Source organism: Emydura macquarii, unplaced genomic scaffold (genome assembly GCF_026122565.2).
Source record: "Emydura macquarii macquarii isolate MOO-44397 ecotype Brisbane River unplaced genomic scaffold, CSIRO-AGI_Emac_v2 contig_2473, whole genome shotgun sequence".
NCBI lineage: Eukaryota > Metazoa > Chordata > Testudines > Chelidae > Emydura > Emydura macquarii.
Window position 1 is genome coordinate 39,148,226 of NW_027132610.1, and position 21,322 is coordinate 39,169,547.

At 38.2% G+C, this 21,322-nt stretch overlaps 1 protein-coding gene across 1 annotated transcript in view; it reads left to right on the forward strand.

The window, feature by feature from the left end:
* UCHL3 (ubiquitin C-terminal hydrolase L3) overlaps nucleotides 1–21,322 on the forward strand; it is a 62,088-nt gene that overhangs the window by 26,747 nt on the left and 14,019 nt on the right. Inside the window, exon 6 of the mRNA XM_067563246.1 lies at nucleotides 20,461–20,536. Coding sequence (XP_067419347.1) covers nucleotides 20,461–20,536 — 76 coding nt within the window. The remainder of the gene's footprint in view (nucleotides 1–20,460; nucleotides 20,537–21,322) is intronic.

Here is a 21,322-nt window from a genome sequence, read left to right on the forward strand (position 1 = left end):
GAAAGGCATGTACTAAATGGAGCGAAGTGAGCAAAGTCATCTGCGATAGAATGCCGAACTACAAGATGGTAATTTAGGTCTGCACTTCTGTATGGTTCCAAATGCTGGGCACTGAGGAAGAGACAGGAGTAAATTTTGAATATAGTAGAAATGAAAAAGTTAAGATGGATGCTTGGAGTTACAAGGATGGACTATGTTCAGAACATACAAATTAGGAAAGGGTGAAGATGATACCAATTATAGAGAAGCTGAAGGAATCTAGTCTTGTGTGGTTTGGGCATGTGAAAAGATCAGAAGAATATGTAGGAAACTGGGTATTAAACTCAGAAGTAGAGTGTAGAAGAAGGGCTGGAAGACCCAAAACTAGATGGATGGATGTTATACAAAAGGATTTGATTAGCTGCAGAGTTTCTGAGAAACTGCTTCAAGAAAGACTGGAATGGAGAAGGACTCAGAGCCAGCCCCATATCAGTGGAACTAAGGCAAGAAGGAGAAGACGAGAGTGACGAATATACCCTAGTATACCACCTGTTATGGAACTACAGAAATAATTTCCTACTTTATACCATTTCTGGTGGTTCTTGTATATTTCCTACTTCTGGCTACCAGGTGACAGCTTCAATTACAGCTGTGTATGTTTGGTTAAGAAAGATAAGACCCTCAAACCAAGTAATCCTTGAATTGTCGCACTATGGTTGCTGTGTAGCAGTGTAATTTCCACCCCGTCTAGTGGCAACATATAACTTATTTCCATTGAAACTTGACAAAAACAATTCTGACAATGAGAAATTTAATCTTGGAAAACCCAAATGAACTGCTGTTTTTAATTACTCTTAAATTTGAGAGAATTGGTCTCAAATTCACAGTTCACTTATGGATTCATTAATGTATATGACTACATGAAACCTTATGGCTAAGGTTAAGATTTTGTCATGGCTGTTTTTAGTAAAAGTCACGGACAGGCCATAGGTGGCTGACCGCTCTGGGGCCCCTGGTGGCTGACAGGACCAGGGCCCTCATGCACTGGGGCACAGGGCTGAAGCTGAAGCAGCAAATGTCCCAGAGGTCTCTGAAAGTCACAGTATCTGTGACCTCCATGACTGACTCTTATCCTTAGTTGTGGTTCAGCTTTGTGACTAGGACTGATGTTTTTTTAGAGTGATTGGAGTTGTTGTAACTCTGATGTTTCTTGAAAACCAGTAAGTTAGAATCATAGTTCAGCTGGACTTCTTCCTTATTTTGAACCATGACTACAGAACCTAGACTATAAGAAGCTGTTGTTTAGTATGCTATCAGAACTTTAAACTCAGGCTTTGATTGTTATAGCAGCAGTAGTTAGCATTGGCAATGGTAAACTAAAGAGTGAAGACATTCTGTATTCAGCCACTGTAAAATGTAGGCTTTCCAAGATATTAGGTTTCCTGGGTCATTATGATCTATTGGTTGCGGGAAAAAAAAATGAAGGAGCTTGCCATTATCTTTTTCCATGGAGCATATAGTGGTATTTTGTGTATTTTGACATATAGCCCATATTTCTGCATGGTATTTTCCTTGTTAGGAATCCATGCAACCTCCTTAAGGAATGTTTATTGCAGCTTTTGCAAGGTTCCAGTAATACTATTACTGCCATTATAAATATTGGCCATAATACTGTTTTTACAACTTTTAATACTGCAAAACTTATCCTGTAAAGGAAATGAAATTTTAAACGTTGTATAGCATGACCAAAACATTCTTAGATATAAATTCTTTTTTCACCTTCTATCTTAGGTTTGGTTATACATGCTCTCTCACCAACTATCCAGAATACTGGAAATATATTTATAATTACTTTCACTCAAACTCTGATTTACTGTGTTCTACTGTCCCTTGCATCTCAGTGAAATATTTGGGAGTGAGAGATGTGCATTAGTCTGACTCTGGTACTCCAGTTGCAGCACATGAAGGAATGCAAGTAACTATTCATTATTGTAATAAAAATAGGGTGATACTGAGCTGCCATGGTGTTATCAATGTCTTTTTATATCTGTATAAAGTAACACTATATGTTGATAGTTCTTAGAACTAAACATAACTATGAGGGCGTACACACCCATAAAGCAAGCAGTACTGTATTGCTTAATACTGCCTGAGATAAAGAGGTTTTGCCAGTGAAAGGTCTCTTGCATGTTTTAGAAATTATGTTTTTAAAACTCTCCATCATTTAAATAAAAATGCTTATTGGACAAGCCACAGTGATTTTTTTTTTTTTTTTTAAAGAAGCGGACTTTGGGGAAGGAAGAGAGTTTGGTATTTAAAAATCTAATGAACAGAGGTTTTACAGTACTCCTAAATTTCTTGAGTTTTACATTTTATAACTTCATAAATTGTTTTGATCCCAGAAGGGACCATAATGATGACCTAGTCTGATCTCCTGCATATCACAGGCCATAGAACCTCAACCACGTCAGGAGGATTGATTTGACTGAAATAACTTTTAAGGAAGTTTACAACTGAGGTGAATTAAATATGAAAGGGTACTTAGGTCTCTAATCTGAACACTTCTTATTTTCAAGGCCTTACATCAGAGCCCATTTGTCTGGCTAAATGGTACTCTTAGGAGCCCTTCAGAATATGCTTACTTCTATAAATTGCAGGGAAATACACTGTAAAAATCTCCATTTACTAGTTGCAGAGCCATTGAATAATTCAAGTCAAAAACTTCACTTGAAAGAGGAATGCCTTTTGGATTATAGAGATGTTGGATTTTAAATCTATTCTTAAGTACTCACCTGTAATATTTCTTTCTGTCGTTGGAAATAGTTACTCAATAAGTAGATGAAGCACAAGTCAGCTAACAAACCCTCTTCCCAGCACTATTGTGCTGACTTTGATATTCCCAGTGTTGACAGAATAAACATTTTTATGTACTGACTTCTAATGTGAAAAATAGTTGACAAATCAAAATAAAAGCTACACAACCAATAGTAAAATGTTGTATTTAAGCTTTCCCAAGTAATTGCTTGGGTTGCTAAAAAACAATGTACTCTTTATTTTCATATGGTACTATTTTACTGTTAAGTAAAACGTAATACATTGCAGGATAACTGAGATAAAAGCTGTTTTTAAGCTTCAGTTTTGAAATTTGATTACTTGATAAAAATGCATTGACTATGAAGATTAAGTCCAGATGTTGTCTTGTCTTTGATTTTCTTTAATAGCTTTCCTTGGCAAGTGTGTATATGGATAAATTTTCAATCCAAGAGATTTTCAGTAAAGGCTGCTAGTTGTAAAATACATTTACATTAGCTACTATATGGCTACTACTTTGGGAAGTGTTTTGAAAAAAATATTTTTTAGTTTATTTCTTGAAATTGGACATTTCTGTACACAATGTGCACTCTAGCATAATATAAAGTATTCTGTCCCTACATGTGTTGAAATATTAAATCCTAATTTAATAACTTCCAGCCCACCAAATTTAAGTCTTCAAAAAATTGTTCAGCTGTGATAAATTGTGCCCACTGGTTTAATTACAAATACCTGTTTAGAGACTATTTTCATTTTTGATCCAACATTCTAATACTTTTTAAAAGGCACTGCACAAACACCGATGAACACAATGCCTATATACAGTAGTTATATACGCACTTTACATATGGGGAAACAGAATCTCAGACTAGTTAAGTGACTTTGCCCAGGCTTGCCAATGAATCATTAGCAGTGCCAAAATTAGAATTCAGGAGTTTGTGGCTTCAAACTTTGTTTTCAACCCACTAGACTGTGCTGTCCTCCTTAACTACTATTTTGTATTTTGAGAGAAATTTCTAGTTGCAGGGTAGATAGCCGCCAGAGAGCTTGAATTTCATTTTATACATCTTATTTATTGTACAGTATTATTCTTATGTTTGACTTCTCAAATGTGATCAGATCATCAGCATTTAAGTGAATATTCTTCTTGGGAATAAAAGCCTTATCCATTCTTATTTTTATATTAGTGGAGCTTGAAACAACTTAATATAAATCTTATTGACAAGTAGATGGTGGTATTATGTTTGAAATGTATTAATGTGTTCCTATATTAATATTCATACTTATCCAATAAGTCTATATATTAAAAAATCTGAAATTAAAATTAAAATTTTATTCCAAATTTCTTATCTATGGTACAACATAGATGATATTAACAGGACTCCTATAGTAATTTTGGAGTTCAGTTGCCACAGGTAACAAGTAGGCCAGCTTTTTTTGTTGTTTGAATTTGTAATTTCATGAAGGATTTTCAGTATTTTGCATGAAGGTACTTCAGCTACAAATCCTTTCATCTTGTATAATTACATAGCCCAGGAGTCTCCCTTTTCCCTTTTGCTTGCTGATTGCTATTATGGACCTTGGTAGAGGTTACCACCTAAAGCTGTGTTTGTGGCTTCTAAATCTCAAATTAAAATTGAAATGTAGTGCTTAACAGAATCCTTAATAAGGATGCATCATCACTAAATATAGAGGTATTTTGGAAATAAGTCAAAACAATCTGTATTGGGCTCTTTATATTAAACAATAGAGGACTAAGATCACTTAAGTAGTAGATGGAATTAAAAAGAATATCAGACTTGGTAAAAATACTTTAAAAGATACTGATACACTGAATTAAGTGGCTGCTGAAAGTAATCTTATTAATCAAATACTAGCAATCTGTTAATCTGCTTTCTGTGGATTTCCTAATTCCTAGCAGTCCAGACATCATTCTTGTCTAATTACCATTAAAAAAAACCTGTAAGCATTTCTTTGATCAGCCAAAGAAATTAAGAGGCAAGCTGATCATGATCTTGAAGTCCCAATACAAGGCAAAGATATCTCATTCTAGAGGTCTCTTTAATATAGCAGACAAAGTGGCTGCACAGTGAGTTCCAGCAGGTTGAGGGGGTGTCAGACAGAAGGTTTGTGCCCTGAGAGTGTGATTAAGGGGGAGTGTCTGAACTCCTTCAAGCTACAGGGGGTTGAAACACTCCTGGGATTCAGAGTGGCAGAGGCTTGGATTCCCTTTACAGTAGTCCTAATGGGAGGCCAGTAAGGGGTGCTTCATAGAATCTGTGACATCTGGTCAGTCAGGTACCAGATTCCCTGTGGAACAAGTCCCTTCACCAGACATCTGCCACCTGTTAAGTTCCAACTACTTGAACTGTGTCAGTGACCAGGACATGGACAGTCATGCCTAGTGGTTAGAGCAGGTGTTGGCGGTGAGGGCCAGGACTGATAATCTGGAGTGAGGCAAGGCTGGAGCAGGGCTGGGAACAAGCAGGCACAGGAGCTATCACAGCCATAGTGTACTGCTTTGAAAAGCTACTAAATTGCTGCTGCTGGGCTTAAGAGCCAGTCTCCTGATTCTTCCAATTAATCATGCTGTAAGCCAATCAGACAGCCTACTACAGGGCCACTGTACTCACTCGGTAGCTCAAAGACTGGCTTTGCTGCAGGCCCCTGCTTCCTCACATCCTGACCAACCCAAGTGAGTCCTGGAGCTTCTGTGAGGAAGGTGAAAAAAATCCACTCCAGCCAATCTGGCAATCAGGGAAAAATTAGTTTCCTATTCCAAAAAAGTCAACAAGCTTGATGCATACAGCCAGCCACAAAAACCCAGTTTGACTTCAATCCCCTGGGTGGGAGGATAAGAACTACTGATCTGGGCATGACAACACATTACCCTCCCTCCTGGTGCACAGGGGGACAATAGCTTACATGAGTGCCTAGCTCTGGTGATTCCCCCCCCCCATCCCCCCAACCCAAAGGAGGGGGAACCTTTAAAGGAGCATGGCCCATTTCTTCCTGCTTGACCAGAAAAAGTTTTCCTGCTTTTGAAGTTTCAGGGGTTGCATTCTGGCCTTAAAATTTATTCCAGAATACTTACTTGAATTTATTCATCATGCTCTTCAAACGAAAAGAGCAACAATTGGGAAATTGAGAATGGTAAATGAAGGAAAAATCCCTACTCCTTAACCAAAACTCCCTTTGTCTTAATGAAGTTTTGCCTGACTTAACAGCTGGTCTACAACAAAACAGTGGAGGTGTACAGACTTAAATGCTCCTCCCACCGATGTAATTCTCCTGCTATGCCGACATAATAAAACCTCCTCAATGAGATGTGTAGGGCTTATGTAGTCTTAGTCAGGGCAACACTGTCAGTGTAGACACTGCATCTCTTACATGGGCAGTGGGGCTGTCATTCTTGTCAATTTCACCACTAATTTTACCAGGCTCTCAGCTCCCCACGCTGCTTCTTTTAGGTCGGTGGAAGTGCTCCTGGTGAGGACACACTCCACTGACCCACTGAGAATACTGTGGACATCAGCCACCTATGTTAGGTCGACTTATTTTTCTAGTGTGGACAAGGCCTTGGACTCTAGGATTTAATAAAAGGTGTAGTAAAGTAATGGTAAATGAAAGAAAAAGATGGATGGTCATAATTTAGTCATGTAACGTGCCTAAATGGAACATTTGGCTAAGAATACTTTTATATAAACTTTTGATTTACACTTGCAGATTAAATAAATCTTGTATGTAAATCTAAAAAAATATTGAGTCAATATCTATTCCCTTAAGCAAATATCCAAATTCAGCATCCCTTTTGGGTTGGCATTACCAGTGTTTCCTTGACAGTTTTTATGCTATCAAAATGCTAAACTATATTTTTTTCAGAGCAAAAATATACATACTGTTAGGCAATTTCCTGTCAACTGTGTTTACCCAGCCAAAACTAAATTCCTACCCCATAATTTTTTTAAGCTTTTTTTTTTTGCTGTGTTGCTAGGTAAACAACTACTATACTTGCGGATTCAAGAAAGAAAAACACAGGCCTCTATTACCAAAATAGGCAAAAGATTTGCAGAATTGAAAAACCACATATAGTCTGCATTGGAATTCCACTGTGGAGTGAGGGCACTGAGGTCTGACTTGTCAGACCACTAGATATTCAGATCTTGATCCTACAACTTTTTCCGGTCAGCAGACCCATGTCTCTGCACATAGATCCATAGACTGGGAGGCTCTGCGAAAAACTGCAGGAGTAGTTCAGGATTTGATTAGAGATTTTGAGTATTTTGCTGTGTGCTCTGAAGCTTTGAGGTCCTTCTGATATGCTGTATACATTTGAAGTATTTTCCCAACTCAACAGCAATCTTTCATCTGAGTATCTTTTCAGCATGAAGAGTTGAAGAACTCCATATCAAAGTAGTATAACTGAAGCATAGCAGCCATCAGCTCCTGAAAACTTCTCTCTGACCCCACAATACTGTCTTATTCTGCTGCTGGATTGGCTCAGTCCCCTACTCCTTCTGGTTGTACAATCTCCCTTCCTGAACAGCTGCTGAGATCTAGGGCCTGATCCAAAACACACTAAAATCAGAAGTTTTGGATCAGGCTCTACAGCAGTGCTCCCCAAACTTTTTAAGTTATGCCCCCACTTACCACTAATGTAATCTGCCTGCATCCCCCAGGAGCCAGGGCTGCGGTGGGAACTGTGGTTGGGGCCATGGCTGGGAGCCGGGGCTGGAGCTGCACCTGGGGGCATAGGCTGAGACTGGGGCCAGAAGTTGGGCTGCGGTCGGGAGCTGGAGGCAGGGTAGGGGCTGGGAGCGGAACTAGCCTGTGGCCAGGCTGGGGGTAGAGCAGGGCTGGGTGGCGCTCCATCCCCACCCCGCATGGGGGCTGGCCCGGGCCCTGCTGCGCTACCCCGACCATTCTTGGGCATGTCCCACAGTTTGGAGACCACTGCTCTAAAGGCAAGGAGCATATTACAGACCTTTACATGACTCTTCATCCTGGCCCAGATGCTAAAAATCCCATTATATCCTATGTATACTCTCCTCTGAGAGAGTGAGCTTTGCAGTTGTTCTGATCCTTGGAGCTTATTATTTAGGAAGAATCTCTTTGATTGCCTCTTGCTCTGTTCTGAGTGTGTAAGGCAGCGTGTATGGCACAGAAATTTACTGACCCCTCCTTTTGTGCGGAAATCACATAATGAATGTAGACAAAGAAGGAAAAATGGCAGGTGGAAAGTTTTAAAAGCCAAAGGCAGCAGTAGCATGGATTTGTGACACAGGATATATACATCAACCTGACAAAGGTAAATGTATATTTTGCGGCTATTTGCCTTACTACACAACTTTAGGTTGGGCCTTTGTAATTCATTAGAACTGTTTAACACTTAGTGCACCGTGTTGCATATACACTTGTGGAAGTATGTCTTCTACTCCACACACATACATATTCTGTAAAATGAGAGACAGTTGTGCTTGTGTCACTTTGTTACTGCTTCTGTGGTCTTTCTTCTAACAGCAACTATTTGAATAATTGAATATATTCCTAGTGCTTCCAAAGATATGAGAAGGAACAGAACAAAGTCTTCAACTTGTGTTAATGGCATTATTGCCATTGACCTACTTTGGAAGAATAATTGTAACATGTATCAAGTTGCATACTTTGCCCCAGTAAGCCATTCCAATTGTTATCCTTTTACATTAGGAATGTACCTACATGGAATCTCAGGGTTGTGCTGCAATAATGACTTGATCCACTTTAATCAAAGCTGTACCATACAGTTTTCTTCTAAATTTCACAGAAAACTGACTTTTGGGCTGCGTATTTGAGAACAGAATAGATCCTTTGTGTCTTCTAATCTCTGTCAGAAGTAGATATGATTTCAATCAGCTTCCTTCTTTTTTTCCAACAGCCTCTGTAGTATACATCTGTTAAACTTGGCTTCATTTTATTAAGTTTACTGAGTGTTTATTGAGTTATTTATTGAATAAAACTGTTCTACTGAGTTCATATCTGTCTAGTGTGTAACTTCAGATTTGGACTATATCTTTTATTAATTTCCATTCTTTGTTGTCATATTATTATTGTTCAAATCCAGCCTATTCCTAGGCACTAATATAAACTTCTATGCTAATGCTTGCAGTAGCCTAGATATGCTATTTCAAGTTTAAGCCGGTTAAGTTTTTTTTTAATATTAAGTCATCTTCATCCTCGCTGTTCTCACCATCATTGTCATTGCAGCCTCAGTTTAGCAGAATGAAGGCTTCTCCATTGTGTCACTCTGCATTTCTCTCCTGGGTCAAACATAATCATGTAAGTCCTGCACAGGCTACCAGTCCATCAGTCTGTCTTTGTTGTTGGAAACCATTGATATGCCTTCCATCTTTTGGGCTCCGTTCTGTTCTTTGTGTAGTCCATCTTCAGGCTCTACATAGCTGTTGGTTTTTCTCTTAGCCATTCTTATGGTTTTTTTTACCTGTGGAAAAGCAAGCATGTACCAGTCCATGCTTTGCCTCCAAAGTTAGTTTTCTGTTCATTTTTTGTTTTTTTACTTCAGAGATAATTTGGCATTTGTGAACTATTTTTCAAAGTATACAAGAAGCTTGCCCTTCATGGAACTGCTTGTTCTTCTGTAGGCTCTTCTTCAAACATTTGTACTCTTTTCCTCCTCCTTTATGGTCTTTCAGTTGGTTCTGCTAAAAGCACTTCTTAGCAGCTTCTAATTTTTTGCCGTACAGCATGATTTCCCTTTCCTGTGTTTTTATATCCTGAGCCCATTTTCTTTCTTGTCTTCGGTTCTGATCCTTGCTTCACAGTCCTTGAAGTGTTTCAGCAAGGATGAAATGTCTCCTATCGTTCCGAGGTGGTTTAGATACTTTCTCCCTTGAGATCCTATTACTTTAGATTCAAAGTTTCTAAAATTAATCTTTTGATTAAAGATTAAAATTTTCTGTGGCTTCTTATCAAATATCATGCTTCAACTTTTTTTCTTCATTCATGAGGCTTAAATATTCATACATTAATTGTTCAATCTATATTTGCTTATTTAGTAGGCAACATTTTTAGATAATTGTGGTATGACCGAACCCTCAGAAGCACCAAACTGAAATAGAACGATGGAGTGGAAATTCACAAAAATGAAGTATACTACTTTCCAAAGTGTGAAATATCCATATCCTGAGATGGATGCTACCGAGTTACAACTGGGATAACTACCTTTCTGTTTCAGCTTGTATAATCACATTGCTGTCACACTGCTAGAAATTTGCATTTGATATATGTGGGTTCTGACTAAACTGAAATAATTCTGATTGTGGACCAATTGTAAACTAAATAATTCTCCAGTCTGAATAGGAATGTGGAAATCCTCATTGTTGTTTAATAGCACAAACTTATTCAATCCAAAATACTTCCATTTCTTTAGAATATTTATTTTGTTCATTATGATCTATATATCTCAATGTTGAGACACTTCCCCATGTACCTTACCATTTACTTGGAAAACTACTCTTCAAATACTTATTTTATTCTGTTACATAGAGAGGGAGTAGCTCAGACTGTTGCAAATCAGTGTTTGAGAAATTTATGAAACTTTCTAGATTTTTATATTCAGGACTTTACTTGTTTTGTAACAAATAAAATTTGAGAACATTATTCAATGGAAAACACACAAATTAAAGGAAAAGAGGTTACATCACCCTTGGCCTTCTCCCTGGGATTGGTGAATCTATGCCATTTTATGCCAAGAATACTTTTGGTGGTTCTAAATTTACAAAAATAAATTTAAAAATACTTTGCCTAAAGGTTGCTCAGTGAATATTGGTATGCTTTGTTTTTTCAGTATACCTATTACAAGAGTGAAATCAAGGATACAATTAAAGCAATTACTAGTGAATTCTAATATAGTGTACTAGTACAGTACATTAAGTCTAAAATGTCTTTAGATAAACCGTCTGTCCACTGTTTGTGAAAATGGAGAATCCAATTATATATTTCATTTAGCATTAAAATCACACACACACACACACACACACACTCCTGCACTCCTTGTTGAATATTCTTAAATTGTAACTTCACTCAGAAAATTAACGTAGCAACCTTTGACATGATTATATCTGACATAAAAATTAAACTCTAAACTAGTTTGATTCTATTGCTCATTAACTTCAGCGCAGTTTTGGAGCTCTTTAATTTTGCTATGTTGGATTTTTCTTTTTTCTCCTTGGCCAGGTTTTCTTTTTAATCTAACAGGAGAGAGTCAAATTACATGTCCTGTAAGAGGTAGGATTTATTATTGTAAACAAGACATAATTTAGCAGCTATTATAAGTAAAAGGTCTATAATACCTTAAAACTTGTCTGTTACCCTAGTTGCTTTTCCTAGTACTTAAATAGGATCTCTTCACCCTATCAAAAACTTGCTTCAATTTAGATAAAGTCTCCGCTTACTAGGTAATGTAGATTAGAATAAGCAAAGTGACAATGGTATCCACGGTCTCCCTCTATTTATTTAAATTTTATTAATCCACAGGGATGTAGAAGGTTTTTCTGTTAGTTCCTTTGCTTCAGTTTAGCAATAATATTCCTCTTCCTATGCTAATGACTTTTTATCCTGCCATCTCATCTGTTCTTCACCTCTTAACATTGTACTTGCACTGTGAGCTCACTCTCTCACGCCCATCTTTTTAACTTTTTTTCCCTGCCTTGTTCATCTCATAATACAAACATGCTCTGCTATCCTCCATTTTCAAAGCCAACCCTTAACCCCCATCTCTCTTCATGTTACAATTCTCTCTCCATTTTACAACTTGACCCAGTACAGTACCCCTTTAAACAGTCAGTCACCAATCTGTTGTATGTGGATCCAATGACTAAGTCCCACATTTAGGTCTAGCCAGCTGGCTTTGGGTAGAGTCTTAGTCCTTGTTCCTGAATCTGTAGGGCACACTCCTGACCTCAGATCTCTTGTCTGATACCTTTCTGTGGGATGCTGCCATCCAGCTGACCTAAACCCTGAAATCAATGTCTGAGACCTCCCAAGGCCCCAATCCTCCATCACTTAAACACTCCTCTAGAACTCCACCTAGGCTGTGGACTATATGGGATTATTGTTTTTCATCCCTTTGGGAACCATATGGCAGGAAAGCAAGGAACAGAGGCTTAGCAAAGGAATATCTTAACCACAAAAACTTTACACCTAAAGTACTCGAGTTACTAATCTTTGAAAATAATAAAAGTTCAGAGATGCACCCTCCCTGTGTTTTATCTCACAGAAGGGGTGATTCTGAGGTTTGTCAGCATTCAAGCTGGGCAGAAACCCTGCTGCCTCCTACTCTCCTTCAGGTTCTTATATGTGACAGTGGTCCCTTCCCCCCATACCCTCCTCTGTAACATCCTCAGCTGAGAAGCTCCAGAACCTTGCTTGCCTCTCCCCCATGTGGGGCCCATGAGTAGAAGTCTACTGTTTCATGGGGATGGGCCAGTAGTTGAGTTAGTTGATGGCCTTCGATTACAGTCTTGATGTCTCTTCAGTGGTAGTCTTTGAACAAGGTATCGGACATCTTTTCTGAGCCAGACCATTGTCTGGAATGCCATACAATAGGCTGCTCTCAGGCAAGTTTAGACGTGTTGAATACTCACTATAAAATGGAGGTTGTAAGTGGGAAATTTCTATCTCTTTCTTCCCTTCACTTCAGAACTCATTTTGTCTACCTCAGCTGCTACTTGAAGTTCGATTCTTTCAACTCCATGCTGAATACCCTCATCTCTGGCTTCTGTTCTCTCCACTTCATTGTAAATGTATTCATTGAGGCTTCTGCTTACCTGTTTTGCTAGGAGCTGTGTATCAGAGCCTCTAATATTCTTGCTCCCCTGGACCTCTTCATTGCCTTTGATATGGCTGTCAAACTCTCCTTGTCATCTTGTCCTCTCTCTTTAGTAGTGGCGGCATCAAGATATATAGTTAACCAACTCGGCTGTTAAACATCTTCTTTTGGGTGGGGGATTCTTCCCTCTCCCACTCTGACCATCCATGAAAGCTTTGTCCTGTTCATTCTCTTTTTTAGGTCATCTTGTCTATTTCCATCTTCTAGCAACTATGTGCCCACTACTAACAAATTAACTTTTCATCTCTGACTGCTCTCTCTTCAAGCAATCTTACATTTCATTCTGTTGTTCCAACATAAGAATGGCCATATTGGATCAGACCAATGGTCCACGTAGACCAGTATCCTATCCTCTGACAGTGGCTGGAGCCATTTGTAGTCAATGAACAGAACAGGGCAATTATTAAGTGGCACAACCCCAGCTGCTGGCAGCCAGATTTTTAGGGACACCCAGAGAATGGGGTTGCGTCCCTGACCAACTTGGCAAATAAACACTGATGGACCTATCCTCCATGAACTAACTTAATTCTTTTTTTAACCCAGTTATGCTTTTGGCCTTCACAACATCCACTGGCAACAAGTTCTACAGGCTGACTGTGCATTGCATAAAGAAGTGCTTCCTTAAGTTATTTTTAAACCTGCCGTGTATTAATTTTATTGGATAACCCCAGGTTCTTGTATTATGTGAAGGGGTAAAAAAAACACTTCCTTATTCACTTTCTCCACCCCATTTCTGATCTGATAGACTTCTATCATATCCCCCCTTAGTCATCTCTTTTCTAAACTGAACAGTCCAAGTCTTTTTAGTTTCTCCTTGAATGGAAACTGTTCCATACCTTAATCATTTTTGTTGCCCTTCCCTGTACCTTTTCCAGTTCTAATATATCATGCAGTATTCAAGGTGTAGGTATACCGTGAATTTATATCATGGCATTATATTTTCTGTCCTATTATCTATCCCTTTTCTAATGATTCCTAATATTCTATTAGCTTTTTCTGACTGCCAATCCACATTGAGTAGAAGTTTTCAGAGAACTATCCACGATGACTCCAGTCATCTGGTACAAAATCTGGTTTAAGTGATAGATTACATATTAAAGTTAGTAGTTCTGCAGTTTCATATTTGGGTTCCTTCAGAACTCTTGGGTGAATATCATATAGTCCTGGTGACTTATTACTGTATAATTTATTAATTTGTTCCAAAATCATCTCTATTGACAGCTCAAACTGGAACATTTCCTCAGGTCTCTCACCTGAAAGGAATGGCTCAGGTGTGGGACTCTCCCTCACATTCTCTGCAGTAAAGACCAATGCAAAGAATTGACTTACCTTCTCTACAATGGCCTTGTCTTCCTTGAGTGCTCCTTTAGTACCTCAATTGTCCAGTGACCCCATGATTGTTTAGCGGGCTTCCTGCTTCTGATGTACTTAGAAAAACATTTTTACTGTTAATTTTTGTCCATATTGCTAGTTGCTCTTCAAATTCTTTTTTGGCCTGCCTTATTATACTTGAGTTGCCAGAGTTTATGCTCCTTTCTATTTTCCTCCATAAGATTTGACTTCCGATTTTTGCCTCTAATCACGTCTTTTACTCTGCTGTTCAGCCATGGTAGCATTTTTTGGTCCTCTTAGGTTTGTTTGGTTTTTTTTTTTAATTGGGGTATACATTTAGTTTGAGCCTCTATTATAGTGTTTTAAAATAGTCTCCATTCAGCTTGAAGGTATATCACTGTTGTGATCATTCCTTTTAAATTCCATTTAACTAGAGTCCTCATTTTTGTGCAGTTTTCCTTCTTGAAGATAAATGCTAGTGTAATGGGTTTCTGTTTGTTCCCCTCTACAAGAATGTTAAATTTAATTACATTATGGTTAGCAAGCAGTTCAGCTACATTCACCTCTTGGACATCTATTGGAAATCTTGCTACCAACATTCTTTATTCTGATTGTTTAATACATTATCTTTCTCCCAGATATGATAGTCTATTACTAGAGGTTCATCTCTGATGCTGCACAACCAGGCAGGCGCTACAACAATGTCCAAGATCCAGCGTTCTCTTTTCATATTGCTAAAACTTACAGGGTCAGGTGACAAACAATGTTCTTGTATGGCTTTCTCCATACCTGAGTCAGTGAGCCTCCCCTTATCGATGCTTAGGCTAGTCCATTGTTCCTGGAAGAACTGGTTTGTTTTATGCATGCCTTAGTGAGATGTGAACTGCCCCTCTGTTCTTGGAGGGTTTTGCCTGAATCTGCTTCAAGCTGTGAAACACACCTTTGGGAACGTTACATAGCAAAGCCTCATAACCATACATATGACACTGCAACAAACATTACCATAACAACAATGTTCAGTACCTCATGAGTATTCCAAAAACATCTTACATGACATACTTTGCATTAAACAATACACAATTACATTATACAGGTGATCGGGGGGGTGGTAGTGCATCACACCGAATGCCTTATATGACATTAATATGTCTCTATCTCTATCATTAATAAGCCTCACATATTGTAGGATCATATTTGTCTTTTTTTTTACAGTCACATCATATTGGTGGCTCATAATCATTCTGTGATCAACCCACACAGGCAGGTTTCTCTCCTCTGTTGCTTCCATCTGATGTAGGAATTCTTGTTGTTAGACCTTAAATGCATGATCTTGTACTTTGTACTATTGAATTTCATCCCATTTCTTACTCCAGTCTTCAAGATCATCCATATCTTTCTGTATAATATTCCCATCCTCCTCTATATTGACAGTACCTCCAAAATTTGCATCATTAGGAAATTTCATTCGCACACTCCTACTTTTTGTGCCAAAATCACTAATAAAAATATTGAATAAGATTGGTCCCAAGACTGATCCTTGATGAACTCCACTGGTAACCTCCATCTAGTCGGATAATTCACTTCCAGCACAACCCATTGCCTTCTCCCCTTTAGCTAATTCCCTACTCACTTTACAAAGTTTGTACTGATCCCTATCTTCCCTAATTTAACTAGTAATTTCCCATGTGGTACTGTTTGAAGTGCTTTACTGAAGTCCACTTATATTAGCTGTATGCACCTCCCTTATCTAAAAAATCAATTATTTTCTCAAGAAAGGAAATAAAGTTAGTCTGGCATGATCTACTTTTGGTAAAGCCATGTTATGTTACATCCCTTTGCCATTTACTTCTATAAATTAAATTATTCTTTCCTTCACAATTTGTTCTAAAACCTTGCATTACTATTGAGGTCAGATTAACAAGTCTGTTATTGCCCAGGTCAGTTTTTTTTCCCTCTCTTAAATATAGGTATGACATTAGCTATTCTCCAGTTATATGTTACTCCCCCCAAATAGATAGATTTACTAAAAATCCTTGCTACTGGACTAGCAATCTCATGTTCTAATTATTTCAGTATTCTGGGATGGAAATTATCTACTCCACCCCTCACTCCCAGTTGTAAGCTCTTTAAGTTTTTTTCCACCTCAGATGTGGTCATTTTCCATTTCTTGACATTCATTTGCATCAGCTGTATGGCCTACATGCACATGTTCCATATTATCATCCTTACTGAAAACCGAGACAAAGTATTAATTTAGTTTTAACCACACTTAGATTATCTTTAATCTCCTTCCCATCCACACTACAAAGCAGCCCAGCTTCATCCTTCCTTATTCTTTTTTTATTAATATAAATTGAAAAAACTCATTTATTTTAATTTCCTTGGCAAGAATTAATTCGGCTTGACTTTTAGCAATTTATTTCTACATTTTTCTAACCTCCATGGTGTAGCTTTCTTTGCTGCTGATCAATCCCTTTTGTACCCTCTTGACACACACATGCACATCATACATTATTCAAAAGCTTATGTCTACTTTAAGATGAGGAATGATATGGAGCTGTCAAATTGATGCCATGACCACAAAAACGGGAATAAACAGTGACACTATCAAAACATTTGTATTTGTTTAATTACTTTAGGTATGATTTCAAGTTATAAAATTGGATTTCTTTGTGAGGTTGTCATGGGGTGCACTCACTGCAAGTGGCACCTCCCGCTGCTCGGATTTAGGATGAGCTCTGGCCAGGCGTTGCACCCTCCTTTGGTGGTGTCTCTCCCATTGTCCTGCAGACCCCTCTCATTCCAGGAACCGCAGCCATCTCCTTCATGACTCAGCCCTCTGGCCAGGTCACTATGTGGTTCCCGTTTCCAAGGTATGTAACAGTCTTTCCAGAACAAATCAGGCATTCCACTGTCTTCTGCCTGGTTGGTGACACATCTCCAGTGCCTAGGAGGGAAACCCGGGCCCTGCCCTCTACACCGAGTTCCAGCTCAGGGGTCCTCTGGTCAGCAGCCAAGGCTTCTACTGTCCTACCTTGCTGCTTTCCCTTGAGGCTTTCCTACCTTCCTGGCTTCCTCCCCCCACCCCCCCCAAGTTCACCAGCCTCCCAGCAATTCAGGTTTCTGTGCGTCCGTCTCCTTTTCTTTCTTTCTTTCTCTGATAATACAGAGCTGCCACCAATTTCCTTGCTGCAGAAATTGCATTTTGTCCATCACTCTCCTCCCAATTTGGCAAGGTCTCTGAAATAATAAGCTCCTTTTGTTTTGACAAAATTCAACACCAATTTTTTCCCCTCAATACCAAATAGGGATGACAAGTCACATGATGGTACCGAGTGTACTGCAGGAAACATGTTGCAGAAGTCAGAAGTGAATGTGTCACAAATTGCACAGGTATGAAGCAATGCTCAGTTGATTGAAACAGGCACCATTATTAGCACCACATTTATCATCTCTGTGTTCCATTTCTGGAAAGTAGTGAACAGCAAAGGCCAAAACATCTGTGTCAGGTGACCTAATTACTATGGTTCCTTTGACAGCAAGCCACCCAAAAATCATACTGGCACATACAGCGTGCAGAAGCTTCTTTGTGTCCACTTTCTTCTGAGTACTGGACAAGTCTTGGGCTTCAGCTCCTCTACTGGGAATAGACTTTGCTACTTCCTCATTGGAAAAACCTCCAGCAAGAAGACCATATGGTCATAGAATAATTTTACTAAGTGATTGCTTGTTGGATGCCACGGTTAGAAACTCTTTCCATGAAGTCCACTAATCACCTGGTATTTCTTACTTCCAATTTTAGATCCTGTCCGGAGCCATCTTTTTCTCAGTTTTCACAGTTATTGTTGTCATACCGCTCAAAAATTTCAGTTACAGAACTAACTTTGTCAGATCCTTTTAGGACCTGCCGCTATTCATCATCCAATTCAATGAATGTGTGGAATTTGTCTCCAGACATAATTTCTATGACAGTCATGGCACCTCTGATGTACTTCTTTGTTTCTTTGTTGCATGCTCATAGACGCTTTCAGCTGCAGCCCTAACTCAACTTTGCCTGGTTTTCTCATGTTCTATCAGCATGGAAAAGGGACGTAGGCATAGGTCGCATTGGGTGACTAAAAACAGTTAACACTGAAACATCATCTCTGGATTTTGCTAAGGACAGAGCTCTGTGGAAAACAGTTTCTGGACTGATAGCTGCTGTGATTATCCCTCCTCTTCCTTGCCAGACTTGAATTTGTTGTTGTTGGCTATGTCAGCAAATGTTTTGATGCCAGATTTCTTGACTGGGCTGAAAAAGCTATGTGTTCCATCAGAATCAAATATATACCTCTCACAAATCTCTCCATTTGTTCTTCACCAACATTTGCTATTTTCAGTAGAGATTCTTGTACATCTGAAGTAACATGCAGTCCTGTAGCTACGTTGATAAGCCCCTCTGCATGTGTTTCAAGGTCACATGGGTTTGCTAGACTGTTGATGACATGGTTTGTAAGAGCTGTAACATGCTCTTCATCCCTTTTCAGTGCAGAGACATGGACTTGTTTGTGGACTTTGTCTTCACTACTAGTTAGGTCACTTCTTTCTCTCATAGCTTTTACATGTTCATAATCTGTATTGTCATCTCTGACATTAATATTGACCTATGCATACGTGTCACTAGAAAACTCGTTTCTAGATATTTCAAAGGCTAGTACCTCATTCATAGGCAGTTACAAATTAAAACAGTCTACCAGGCAGACTAGACGATATATTGTATATACATAACCTTACAAATGGAGAAGCATTACATTAGGCATTCACATACATTTATATCTACCCACTGTGCAGTACAAACTATGGGCACACAATCTACTGCTACTGGTGTGCAACCTTCAGTGAGAGACTGATCTGGTCAGCAAATTTCAACTGAAAATATAGAAAACTATTATAATCACTTGTGAGATACTTGGAGAAGAATATATAGAATGAGAAAACATTTCATGTTAATATACTGCAAAATGTTGATGTTCGCCATTTTTCCCACATGCTAAATAGTTTCTTTTCAGAAAGGAAAAAAAAACTTGCCCATGCAAAACAAATAAAAATCTTTTAATACATTGTGGTTTGGTAGCCACCAGGATTTAGAAATAGTGACAGCAGTATGAGGCTTTGGAGCAGATGGAAATTTGAGAAGATAGATTCCCCCCCACACACACCCCACACACACCCAGTGCTCTGAAGATGCTAGAGTTGCATATTTTAAGGAATAAAATTAAAAATACGATGTCTAAACAATCTACAACCAATAGAAAATGACCAAAAGACAAAACTACATTAAAAGAATACTATGGTTACAGAATCAATTCCTCAAAAAGTTAGCAACTGCCAGAGTTAAGGTTGCCTGTGAAACCTTAATTCAGCCCCCTTTTGAGTATGCATTATGATACAATCTTTAATTATAAAAACACATACTATTTTCCATGGGATTTCTGTCTCATTCACCACAGAATGGGCATGAATCAGGAGTATGGGCTCAGGGAATGAATCAGAGGTACATAATGAATGGGGCTGTTCTCTGTGAGATCCCTGCCTCATTTGCTGCAGAAGTTAGAAATGAATGGAGCAGGGATGCAGGAAGAGGAAGGATGGTTTCATGAATAAAGCAGTTGTGTTGCACCAGATAATTGAGTTCTGCCTCTCCCTCTGACACAGAGTTCCTATATGATGTTAGGCATATCACTGAAACCAGATTTTTCACAGGTGGACAGTACTTGTGTACACCTAACTTTCTGAGTGCCCATCTTGAGACCCTGGAGTCTGATTTGCAGAAGTGCTGAGCACAGAAAGCTATAGTTTAACTTAATGGGAGCTGATACACTGAACATGAAATGCTAAATATTTAGAAAAAATCAGTCCTTAGTCACCTAGATATCTCAAAATAGACACTCATAATTAGTGGACATGACAACTTTGGCCTTAATCTCTCTGTGCTTCAGGTCCCCATCTGTAAAACAGAGGTATCACCATCTTGATATTGGTGGTATGAAGATAAATTTAAGTATCTGAATAAATGTAAGTTAAACTATATAATTGCTTAATTTAAATGTGTTAGATATAGTGTATTCTCCTAGTTAGCAAAAAGCACCAAATTTAGTGTAAGGGCTATATTTAGTTGCATATCAACATGTTTGAATGGTTATTGACCAATAAGAATCAACCTGTCTTTAGGAAAATAACTAAAAAATACAAATGCAAAAAAAAAAATTAAAATAAATTATTTAAATGAAAGTTGCCTGATTTGGTGACTTAAATCACTTCACTTTAAATAGATCTAGCCTGGTTTTTAGGGCTTCTCAGCTACCAGTACTCTTCTTTTATAGGTCACATGCTTTCTATATCAGGGAACTTGTATTTTTTGGTATCATAAGTGATCTGGTGTACATAATATAATACTGTTTTTTTTCTTACAGGCACCAAGCATAGATGAAAAAGTAGATCTTCACTTTATTGCGTTAGTTAACGTAGGCAGTCACCTGTATGAACTAGGTAAGAACACTTTATTTCATTGCTCTTCAAACAAATCAATGTGGTGAGCTTGTCAGTTGTAATCAATAATGTTATCATTAAAGTTACAAAAGATAGTATGACTTTCGCTTTAAGAGAGATTCAAGTTATTTTAGCTGTATTGTAATTATTTCTGGTCTTTCGGCCAAATATTAAACATTCTTCCTGTTGATTTTTCCCCCGAAGAAAAGAAGGTTTATGTAATATAAAAATATTATAAAGGGCAGGAAGAAAATTACCATTGCTGGAAATTAGACAGACTCAACAAAATTATGGTCCTAGTGAGGAAAATACTTTTTAGTTCAGTTCCAGGGAGAGAGACTGTGTGTCTGTCTTTGATGTGATTTTTTTCATGCTGAATATTGCAAATTAGAAATTCTAGCTAAAGCCAGGTTACTGAATACCAGTATAATCAGAATCAAAACTTGTTGCGTGAGGAATAGAGTACCAACAGATATTAATGATCTGCAATTCATTCATGGCAGTCTGATTTTTAAATGTTTTTTTTTCATATTCAATAGGTAATGCTTCTTTTGGATCTTAGCATTAGCTTCTGTTTCTGAATTGTTTTTGACTATTTGTTTTTGTGTAGGTTCAGCCGAACTACACAACTTAGCCGAACTTAGCCGAACTTGAACTAAGTTCTACTCAGATATTCTGTAATGCTCCTAATCTAAAGCATGTTGCTGGGCAACTAGGTTTTGCTGCAGACACTTCTTAAAAACTTTTTCTTAAAAAAAAAAGAAGTGACTGCAGCAAAACCTAGTT